At 39.6% G+C, this 12,224-nt stretch overlaps 1 protein-coding gene across 7 annotated transcripts in view; it reads left to right on the top strand.

Moving 5' to 3' along the window:
• The window catches only part of STXBP6 (syntaxin binding protein 6), a 281,001-nt gene that overhangs the window by 75,565 nt on the left and 193,212 nt on the right, over window positions 1–12,224 (top strand). For 6 of the 7 annotated variants that reach the window (XM_005221969.4, XM_005221968.5, XM_059879121.1 and 3 more), the window contains 1 exon segment: window positions 322–510. The exons of the other annotated variant lie outside the window; for it this stretch is intronic. In XM_005221969.4, the coding sequence (XP_005222026.1) occupies window positions 357–510 (154 nt within the window). In that variant the 5' untranslated portion in view covers window positions 322–356. 7 annotated transcript variants of the gene reach the window in all.

The raw sequence follows: 12,224 nt of genomic DNA, 5'->3' as shown, positions 1-12,224 counted from the left end.
CACATTTAAGGGATATCATATGCTACTTGTCTTTCTCATTCTGACTTACTTCACAGAGTATGATAATCTCTAACTCCATCTATGTTGCTGCAAATGGCATTATTTAATTTTTTATAGCTAAGTAGTATCCCACTGTGTTTCTATACCACATCATCTTTATCCATTCATCTGTTGATAGCCATTTATATTGCTAATAGAGTTTTTGTCTTTTCTGGATATTTGCCTGGGAGTGGGGTGGTTGGATCATAATCTACTGCTCACTCTTGTATGTCTCTTTACGATATTGCCAATTCCAACCTGCCTTTTCTTTTGCTTCTCTAGAAAACTCACTGCGAGCCCTGGTTACTTGGCTGACAATGAGTGCCAAGTCTGCGATCAGCAAGGAAATTTTTGCACCTCTTGATGAAAGGATGTTGGGAGCTGTCCAGGTCAAGAGGAGGACAAAGAAAAAGATTCCTTTCTTGGCAACTGGAGGCCAAGGCGAATATTTAACTTACATCTGCCTGTCAGGTAATAAAAGCTGGATATGAATATTATTAAAAACGACTTCTGTTTTAAAGCAGTTAGTTCTAGTATCCAGGAGGGTTACAGTTCAAGGCTTGAGCGTGGCTGCCCTTCCACTCCTTTCCTGTTTGTTGTCTTCTTTGATCCTTGGAGACTCATGGCATCTTGACTCTTGAGGTTGCCTTATATGGAGAGGTAATGAAGTGCAGTTTTAATGTGTTTTCCATTTCATTAAGAGCATCTGTTTGTCCATACTTTTCCTTCACTAGGGCCTTGACATAAAGTGGGCTATCCTCTTGAGATTTTTGTTTTAGAACGCCTTCTTGTATTTGGATAATTATGACTACCAGCAGCCTGAGTTTCACGGACTTTTTTTTTTTTCCTTAACAGTTGCCAATAATCAGTAATAGTTGGTCTCAAGATAAATATCGACACCGTATGGAATGTGAAGAAGTAGACTCAGTTCATAAATCACGGCTTTGCCTGACAGCTGTTCCTTGTCAGGAAGAGGCATCTGTTCCATTAAGCTTAGAATTTTGTGTGATTTTTTATTTTACTTTTTCCTCTTTCTGTTTGTGATTGTAGGAGATCTGTGGAACTTACTGTGGATTCATCCCAAGTTTTTTGAGATAAAATTTGGATAAGTTTACTACGGAGCTGTGGGTAATGCTAATCTGAGGACCTAGAGCATTTGTAATGTTTCTGATATTTCTTGTAACTGGGCAGTGGAAAAATTAGGCTTGCCTTTATTCATCTTTTTTTTTTTTTTTTCCCTTAAGTTTCTCCAGTTGTGGCTTGGGAATAAAACTTTATTTTTGGACCCATTTTTAGCTTTTTTTTTTTTTTTTTTTAAGAATTAAGCCTTTGCTCATTTCTTTATCCAAACTTATTTCAGGGTAGTGATAGCTTTTTTCCAGAAAGAAAATGTAAAGATAACAGTAGGACTGTGTCTTAGTTTAAAATGAAATGGAAACAGAGAGCTGTTTGGTAAGAATGCCTTCTCAGTGGTTAGAATGAGGATTGACCCTGAAATATTGGTCTTTCTTTAACCCCAGTAGTGATTAGGTTAGTAAAATTGGTGATGGGTTGGAAGACATTTGCATTCCTTTAGTGTGCTGGGCAGTGCCTGCTATGCAATAGGGACTCAAGACTTCAGTAGCCTCCGCTAATACCTTCCTAGTATTTTGTTAATGAGGTTCAGGTCTTAAAAATATTTTCACATCTTTAAATTTCAGTTCTGGAGTTTTTGCTTGTACTGATAGGAATAGAAAGCATTAAATTAAATTATGTTTTGTTTTATATTTGGGCTGAGCTCAACATGGGATGAGCATGGATGCACAGTGATTCTAATTTTTTTAAGCTTAGGTCTTTCAACATTCCCTTGAGATTTCTTGAAGACAGGTAGTTGCAGAAAAGGTGGATGAAAAAAGGGCATTTTTGTTTTTGGCCTTACCCAGGTGGCATGTGGGATCCTATTTCCCTGACCACAGATTGTACCTGTGCCCGTTGCATTGGGAGTATGGAGTCTTAACCACTGGACCATGAGGAAAGTCCAAAGAGGACGGTTTTGTTTACCTTTAAGGCACATGCTGTTGTCAGCCTATTGCTGATCATGAAGTCAGTAATGTTACCTGGGTCCTCTAACAGCATCCTCTCAGTGAAAGACTGTGACCATTTCCCCTGCCGTAGGGAATAGTAACTGAGGACTTACTGGGTAACGGCATTTCCTTTATAAATTACCAGGACCTTCAGGTTGAAAGTCTGAAACTATGAGACTTGCTTTTCTGTGGCATTCTAATGTAGGAGAGTCTTGAGTTCTGAAAGTCTTCATCCTTTTCATGGATTTGAATTTTGAGAGGATTGGTTGACAAAGCAGATCTGACATTGAAGCAGAGGGTTTAATGGAAACTGGGGCAGGAGAAGGCCAGGCAACTTTGACAACCACGTTTTTTTTTTGCAGTTTGAATTTTCTTATAATTGAGAAGGAAGCAGCCACCATTAGTTTCTGTCTTATGCAAAGCATAGAGGCCTATCAATACATCTCTGATAAAGCATTGTTTTAATTAACAAGTAATTAATTATGCAAATTTTATTAAGGAATTTTTATATACTGAGCACTCTTGGTGCTGGGGGTTTAGTTAGGAGAAAAGCTCATGACACTTAACCTTGTTCAGTGGGGAAGGAGCAGCAGTCATTAATATTTTACTCACCAAAATAAGCATAATTATTAACTGTGAAAAGGTTAAAGAGGAAAAATATAATGATTTGAAAGCATGTGTTAGGAGGATTTGGCTTGTTTGAGAGAACCCAGAACTGCAGGAAAAGTAGGGCTCGTTGGTTCTGAAAATAGGTGGTGTGGGTGTGGGGAGCATTCCAGGCAGAGGGAAGGGCGGCTTCTTTGAAAGGTGAGCTGGATTCTGAGTTCCTCCTTATCTCCTGTTCAGTCCTGTTTAGTCTTTGTATCTCATCTTACCTAGGAGACTCTGCAGTGGAAGCAGGGCCCTGGAATGACAGCTGTTCCTTCCTGCTATCAGAGCGAACCCCCTATGCTTTCTGGGAGTCCAAGCCCTTCAACCCTTGTGGTTTGGTTGATGAAAACCAGCTCTCCATGTTGAACAGGCAAAATTTGTTCAAATTAAGGCAATGTCTGCAAATAATTTTTAACCACATTTCATACTGCATAAAGAGTTATATTCTATTTTTAAAGAGAAGACTATCAAAGCTTTCAAAGCTTGCCAATGTACGCATGTCAGCATGGGTGTTTTCTATATTGAATGTCTTTTACTAATGCTTCTCTTTGTTTGAATTTTTTCTGTGTTTGGCAGTCTGAGCAGGAGAGGCCTGTGATCAGGAGACTTATTATTTTTCAGAGTGGGTTGTATCCTCTAGAGGAATCCAAAATGGTGCTGGATCAGGGGAAATAAACTCTTTCTTGAGTTATGATATAATTGTGTAAGTTGGACACAACTGAAGCGACTTAGCATGCATGCACTCAAGGAGAGAAATAACCTCTCCAGTTCATTCATGGAGCTTTGGGATAGAATTTGAGTGTTTCTCATTGGACTTCCTGTCTGACTTCCTGGGTTGTATGCAGATACTTACTACTGAGATGCCTCTATGGTTAACATTCTAAAATATTGATTTCCACTTTTTCTTTTCAGTAATGGCTGAAATTTAAAAAACTGACAATACCAAGTGTTAGCAAACATGTAGAGTAATTTGAGCTCTCACTGTTGCTAGTGGAAATGTAAAAATGATAGAACTGCTTTGGTAAACAATTGGACAGTTGTTTATAAAGTTGAACTTGCATACATATGACTCAACAAGTCTACTCCTAGGTATTTACCCGAGGGAAATAAAAACATGTCCATATAAAGACATGTAGACAGAAGTTCATAACAGTTTTATTATTTATAATAACCAAAAATCAGAACTCAGATGTCCACCTGTATGTGAGTGAATAAGCAAATTGTTTTGTAACTATACAGTAGAATACTAACTGGCAATAAAATGAATCATCAATACATGTAGCAACATAGATGAATCTCAGAAACCTTGTATTGGGTGAAGAAAAAAAAAAACAGAAATGACCACATGCTGCTGCTGCTGCTGCTGCTGCTAAGTTGCTTCATTCGTGTCCGACTCTGTGCGACCCCATAGACGGCAGCCCACCAGGCTCCCCTGTCCCTGGGATTCTCCAGGCAAGAACACTGGAGTGGGTTGCCATTTCCTTCTCCAATGCGTGAAAGTGAAAAGTGAAAGTGAAGTTGTTCAGTCGTGTCTGACTCTTACCGACCCCATGGACTGCAGCCCACCAGGCTCCTCAGTCCATGGGATTCTCCAGGCAAGAGTACTGGAGTGGGGTGCCATTGCCTTCTCCAGACCACATGCTATATGGTTCCATTCGTATGAAATCCTAGAATGGACACAACTTAAGCCATAGTGACAGGAAGCCCATTGGTGGTTGCCAGGTGGTGGAGCTGGTGACTGACTGCAGAGGAACATGAGGGAATTTCTTGCAATGTTGTAAGTGTTCTATATGTTGATTGTGGTGGTAGTTACTTGGGTGCATGCATACATTTTTTATAACTCATCAAAATACATACTTAAAATTGTTACATTTTATTATATGTAAGTATATCTTGAAAAAAATTGATTCTTAAAAATGTCTTACAGAGTCACTAGTGGGATGATCATAAGAATTAATTAACTGTCTTATCTCAGTCTGCACCAGAAGAGGGGTAGCAACTACCCTCTCCTGTATAGGTACGAGAGGTTATCCTAGATGGTCTTCTGAGCCCTCGGACAGAAGCAGCTGTGTATCGCTGCAAACCTGTGCTTCCATCTATCTGACCTGTGTGTCACTGTGTTCCCAGTTCCTTGTAGCACCGGGCACATTGCCAAGTATAGACAAAATAGATGCTTAAATTGAAGCATTGATGGTTCATTTTATTGCTGGTTAGTATTCTACTGCATAGTTATAAAATAATTTTTTATTCACTTGCATATAGATGGACATTTGAGTTCTGACATTTTGTTATTATAAATAATAAATAAAATTGTTATGAACCTCTATGTACATGTCTTTATATGAGCATATGTTTTTATTTCACTGTCTTGAGGAATTATTCTCTGGGTTGTCTTACTGGTATACTTAACATAACAGTATGCTTTGGTACTCAGTTCTATCTAAAGGAAACATCTTAGTCTCTTCTTGGTTGGCCATGGTCAAAGCTCTAAATTTTCCTGGGATTCAGTTCAGTTGACAAGTTCAAAACTTAAATGCATAGCTTACTAAATACTTCATGACAATGTGGACCTTATAACTTGGAAGTGTTGGCTCATTCAGATTGTGAAGTAAGCTTTGCTTACAACTATTTCTGTAATCAGTTGCCTCCTCCATGATATTTGGGCCTGTAAGACCAAACTGGAAACTTGTTAAGAAGTTAATATCAATTTACTCTTAGAGGCCAATTACCTACTGAACATTCCATAATTTCATGTTTAAAATCGATTTTCCTGATCCTGTTTTAATTCAGTATGGGTAATGTATAATGCTATCCTTCATATCTTTAAATGGATAAACATGTTTCCTTGGCTGCTGCTCATTATCTCCATAGAAGGAGCATGAAGAAACTTTAAATTTTGTGATTAATACATTCTGCTACATATTGTGTTAAAACTGAGAATCTTAATCTTTTCAAAATGATTTTAGATTTGTAGAGAGCAAAATTTTCTTATTAAAAAGAGTCCTAAATGATCTTTGATGAAATCATTTATGTAAAATAGATCCCATGGAAGGTAATGATGTGGGTTAGCATCATTCTTGGCAATAATATTCTTTACCTCCATGGCTACCAGTCCTAGGTGTTTCTTAGAGTAACCTCTGGAACTTTACAGATGCCCTGGTACCACTTCAGTTCAGTCTCTCAGTCATGTCCGACTCTTTGCAACCCCATGAACTACACCACACCAGGCCTCCCTGTCCATCACCAACTCCTGGAGTCCACCCAAACCCATGTCCATAGAGTCGATGATGCCATCCAGCCATCTCATCCTCTGTCATCCCCTTCTTCTCCTACCTTTAATCTTTCCCAGCATCAAGGTCTTTTCCAGTGAGTCAGCTCTTTGCATCAGGTGGCCAAAGTATTGGAGTTTCAGCTTCAACATCAGTCCTTCCAATGAATACCCAGGACTGATCTCTTTAGGATGGACTGGTTGGATCTCCTTGCAGTCCGAGGGACTCTCAAGACTCTTCTCCAACACCACAGTTCAAAAGCATCAGTTCTTCAGTGCTCAGCTTTCTTTATAGTCCAACTCTCACATCCATACATGACCACTGGAAAAACCATAACCTTGACTTGATGACCTTTGTTGACAAAGTAACGTCTCTGCTTTTTTTTTTTCTTTTTATCATTTTTTTTAATTTTATTTTATTTTTTAACTTTACAATATTGTATTGGTTTTGCCATGTATCAAAATGAATCTGCCACAGGTATACACGTGTTCCCCATTCTGAACCCTCCTCCCTCCTCCCTCCCCATACCATCTCTCTGGGTTGTCCCAGTGTACCAGCCCCAAGCATCCAGTATCGTGCATCGAACCTGGACTGGCAACTCATTTCATATATGATATTATACATGTTTCCATGCCATTCTCCCAAATCATCCCACCCTCTCCCTCTCCCACAGAGTCCAAAAGACTGTTCTATACATCAGTGTCTCTTTTGCTGTCTCGTATACAGGGTTATTGTTACCATCTTTCTAAATTCCATATATATGTGTTAGTATACTGTATTGGTGTTTTTCTTTCTGGCTTACTTCACTCTGTATAATAGGTTCCAATTTCATCCATCTCATTAGAACTGATTCAAATGTATTCTTTTTAATGGCTGAGTAATACTCCATTGTGTATATGTACCACAGCTTTCTTATCCATTCATCTGCTGGTGGACATCTAGGTTGCTTCCATGTCCTGGCTATTATAAACAGTGCTGCGATGAACATTGGGGTACACGTGTCTCTTTCCCTTCTGGTTTCCTCAGTGTGTATGCCCAGCAGTGGGATTGCTGGATCATAAGGCAGTTCTATTTCCAGTTTTTTTAAGGAATCTCCACACTGTTCTCCATAGTGGCTGTAGTAGTTTGCATTCCCACCAACAGTGTAAGAGGGTTCCCTTTTCTCCACACCCTCTCCAGCATTTATTGCTTGTAGACTTTTGGATCACAGCTATTCTGACTGTCATGAAACGGTACCTCATAGTGGATTTGATTTGCATTTCTCTGATAATGAGTGATGTTGAGCATCTTTTCATGTGTTTGTTAGCCATCTGTATGTCTTCTTTGGAGAAATGTCTATTTAGTTCTTTGGCCCATTTTTTGATTGGGTCATTTATTTTTCTGGAATTGAGCTGCAGGAGTTGCTTGTATATTTTTGAGATTAGTTGTTTGTCAGTTGCTTCATTTGCTATTATTTTCTCCCATTCTGAAGGCTATCTTTTCACCTTGCTTATAGTTTCCTTTGTTGTGCAAAAGCTTTTAAGTTTAATTAGGTCCCATTTGTTTATTTTTGCTTTTATTTCCAATATTCTGGGAGGTGGGTCATAGAGGATCCTGCTGTGATTTATGTCAGAGAGTGTTTTGCCTATGTTCTCCTCTAGGAGTTTTATAGTTTCTGGTCTTACGTCTCTGCTTTTGAATATGCTGTCTAGGTTGGTCATAACTTTTCTTCCAAGGAGTAAGTGTCTTTTAATTTCATGGCTGCAATCACCATCTGCAGTGATTTTGGAGCCCAGAAAAATAAAGTCTGACACTGTTTCCACTGTTTCCCCATCTATTTGCCATGAAGTGATGGGATCAGATGCCATGATCTTAGTTTTCTGAATGTTGAGCTTTAAGCCAACTTTTTCAGTCTCCTTTTTCACTTTCATGAAGAGGCTAAGGTTCCACTTAGGCCCTACTAAATACAGCACAAGAGGTAGTGGGGAAACTCACTTGAAAGGGTTATGCATGAGATACTGAAGCTAAGGTTGAGAAATTTCACTGTCTTGGGGAATTCTCTGGGTTGTCTTATTGGTATACCTGACATAATAGGATGTGTTTGGTACTCAGTTCTATCTGAAGAATACATATTGGTCTCTTTCTTCTTGGTTGGCCATGGTCAAAGTTTTGAATTTTGTTGGGATTCAATTCATTTCACAAGTTCAAAGCTTCCTTTGGGCTCTGAGGGTTTAGGATTCTGAACCCTCTTGAAAATTTTAGTAGCAAATTTCATTCTTGTTTCATATATATCACATAGGGATAAATTCAAGTTGTTAATAATCCAAATGGATACTCAAAATAATTATGAGCGTTTGAGAACATTCTTTATAGTTTGCTATTGGAATTACTTTAACCAAAAGTAATTGTCAGAGATCTGGCATAAGAAAGAAATTCTTTTTATCTACTTTCTAAACTCAGACTAGATCTCATCTCAAGATCTATAGCTATTAGAGGAGAGAAAAGGAAAAATACAAGACAGATGAAATTTGACCTTGATAGAAATGATTTATTCAGGAGTGGTGAGCTCACTTTCCAGGAGTTTTTATCCAGGAAAAATGAAGAAATCTACATTGAACTTAGAGATGGACAAAGCTATTAGCAGTGAAAGAAGAAATACAAGACAACTATAATAATGAAATATATTTGTTATTCTTTACTATAGAAGTAGTAAATATTGAAAATATCTTTCAGATATTATGTAGATGAAAATAAAAATCATCCTGTCTCTGTTTTGTTGTCTTGTTTTAATTGCAGTTAATCCTCACAATATCCCTAACTTGCTTAGCTGGTGTATATTTCTTTTCCCAGATGAAGGCACCAGTGTCCCAGGTCTTTTGAAGTGACTGAAATCCACTCAGTCCTTGTCACCCCAGTGGCCGTGCTTGAACTACCACAGCACTTCACCATTTTTTTTCCAAGAGGCAGGTGTGGTGTAAAGTGAACCATGTTTTAAAGAGCAGATTTCTCCCCAACTCTTCAACATTCATAAAGACATTGAACCGTTTTGATCTCTACTGTATCTACAGTTTTGGCCTGTACTGTGTCTTCTATCTCATTTCTGAGGCTTTTGAGTAATAGACTTTCCTCCATTTGGGATATACATCAGGGTGAAGCTTTTATCTTTTAATTATAGAGATTGGGCATGTAAATCCAGCCCTAAAACTGTAAGTAGCTCTAGAAGACAGGGCAATAAAAAGCAAAGTTATTTCCAGTGTCTTGATGATATGAATCTTTCCACATCCTTTTTTATTTAGAAAAATATAATGTCTTCTGTTATACTTCACATTGAGAATTTGGCCCTTTTGTGGTATGTGTGGAGACAAATTGGGTTAAAACATTTGCAAGGATGATATCCTTGGTGGTGGTGGTCGTTCAGTTGCCCAGTCATGTCTGACTCTTTGCCACACCATGGACTGCAGCACACCAGGACTCCCTGTCCCTCACCATCTCCTAGAGTTTGCCCATGTTCATTGCATCTGTAATGCTATCTAGCCTTCTCATCCTCTGATGCTATCTTCTCCTTCTGCACTTGATCTTCCCCAGCATCAGGGACTTTCCCAATGAGTCATCTGTTTGCATCAGATGACCAAAATACTAGAGCTTCAGCATAAGTCTTTCCGGTGAATATTCAGGGTTGATCTCCTTTAAGATTGACTGGTTTGATCTCCTTGCTGTCCAAGGGACTTTCAGGAATCTTCTCTAGCACCACAGTTCAAAGACATCAATTCTTGGGCATTCTGCCTTTTTTGTGGTCTGGCTCTCACAACCGTATGTGACCACTGGTTGGTTACATGAACTTAAAAGAGAGGGTTTTCTTCTGAAACATCTTCTGGCTGAGTAGATGTTGCCACCTGGTGTCATTTGTAAATAACCTTTGGTGTAGCACCTACCGTGATTCCATCGCATGCTTCAGTGCTCAGTACAGTTAGGGAAACACCAGCTCCTCTTTGATTTAGGAGTAGTAATAATACTAATAGTAGTAATAGTATTTATTGAGTAGGAACTCAATAAATTGACCAATATATTGGGCATGGTTCTATGCCCCTTACATATATTAACTTATTTAATCCTTCTAACAATGTTATGAGGTAGATAACAGTACCATCTTCATTTTGTAGATGAGGAGACAGCATCCGGAAGTCAATTGGCTGGCCCAAGGTCATGGGTTTGTGAATTACAGATCAGAGATTTAAACCCAGGTGGTTTGATTCCAGGCCTGTATTCCCTTGGACACTGTGCTCCTCTGTCTGTCTGTCTCTTAGGCATAAGAGTTGTATGGGAGAGGTCTTCCCAAACCAAGCATCTTCTCTCACCCTCCCTCACCCGGCTCTAGAGATAATAATGTTTTGGGATTATTCTACTTTCCTACCAGTTTAGGCTTTGGTTGGTTTTGGCTGGACGGTGACAGTCTTCTACACTGGTAGCTGGGCTGTTAAGGAAACCCCGCAATAGAGTGAGAGTGTCAGAAGATGTATTTGAGTCTTAGAGAAGATTGATTCCCCTGGGAAGTTCTGAGAGGCTCCTAGAGCACCACCATGTATGAACTTTTCTTCAGTTATGCAATGAAACAAGCAGATGCCTTTAAATGTTTTTAGAGTTTCCTCGATGGTTCTAGATCTTTTTCTGTGAAAAGCAATAGTAATAATCACTTGTCTTTTCTAAAACCTTATGAATAAGGAGAGCCCAAAAATGGAGAACAAAGCACTTAACAGGTGTTATCTCACTTAATCCTCGCAATAGCCTTGTGACGTGGCTTTTGTTGTAGTTTCTACTTTACAGGAACTAGCCGGGGTGTAGAGTGGTTGAGACATTGCCCAGGGGCTGGCAGCTAGATGGTGATAAGGCTGAGACTCAAATCTGGGTCCCTTTCCCTCCCATCTGTGCACGTTAAAAAAAAAAAAAAAAAAATACTTTAGGACAGGCTGGAACCAAGAAACCGAACTCTCCCTTTCCTTAATAACAATGTGACAACATTCCTTGCACAAAGCGCTTTGGTCTCCAAGGATTGGGAGGATGTGCTGTCGACCACTTCAGCTTTTTCTAGTGGTTTAGCACGCCAACAGAATTTTCTTTTTCCATTCTCTCATGTACGTGTTCCAATACTAAAACCAGATGGAAACAAGGGAAAACTGTTTAACAGAGGCCAGTGCCAAAACATTTCCTTTAAAAAGGAAACTCCATCTGTGCACTCTCCCACCACACAGCCCATGGTGAAGAACAGGGATTTCACAGCTGACTCACTTGTGTTCGTTTTGATTAGTTTTGACTAATTGCAAAGGTAGAGCAAGCAGTGGTTCCGGCGATTGCAAACTAAGGCAGCTCTCCTTCTGGAACGTGGCTGGCAGGGTGCTGGGAACCTGGCTGACGTGCTAAACAGCAGCTGAGCAGCAGGCAGGGTTTTAAATCCTGCAGGTGCATTCTTCAGTGGCCATGATTTTTACCCCTTTTAGATGTTAGTGCTCTTTGCTGTTGTGTTGTATGTTAAGGGCCATCAGGGTTTCATTCGTCAGTAAGTTGTAGTCAGAGGCTCTTGCATCTACCTCATTCCCCATACTTCCTACCTTCTCCCAGCTTAACTGTGCAGAACACGGGCGTAGGCGCAAGACTGACTCAGGGTAAAATACTGGCTCTACTAGGTCTTTCAAGTCTTTGAGTCTCAGTTTTCTCATCTGTAAAATGGAAATAATATTCATATCCCCATTAACTGAACTTTGTGTGTGTGTGTATACAAGGCCTGATCCCTAGAAGGTACTCAGTTTTATGAGGAATATTATTACCTCGTCATTAGTGGGGCATTCACTTGTTCTTGCCATACAGGCATAATCCATCTGCAGTTTTTAGAAAACATGTTAGCATATGTCTGATAGGCCTCTGTGACCCATGTCATGTGGGACACAAATCGCATGAAAACCCAGATTTGTTGTGGGATTTTCCCGCCTCTCCTTCCACACTTTCCCCCTTTCCCTCTCAAGGTCACTTCCCCCCCCCCCCCTCTGTGTCCCACCCTGCCAGGGATCTCAAGGTCTTTCTGACTCCCAATTTCTAAACTTAGCTTCTCTTAATTCTTTGTTCCAAATTATCCCCACTCCAAACTGGGATACTAGGGGACATCTCTCTGCCCTTCCTTTTCTGAGAGTTTGAAGTCATTCACTCTGATCTCATGAGTATTTGTGCATTGTTG

This window comes from Bos taurus, chromosome 21, assembly GCF_002263795.3.
Source record: "Bos taurus isolate L1 Dominette 01449 registration number 42190680 breed Hereford chromosome 21, ARS-UCD2.0, whole genome shotgun sequence".
NCBI classification, from domain to species: domain Eukaryota; kingdom Metazoa; phylum Chordata; class Mammalia; order Artiodactyla; family Bovidae; genus Bos; species Bos taurus.
This window is presented reverse-complemented; position numbering and strand designations above follow the sequence as displayed.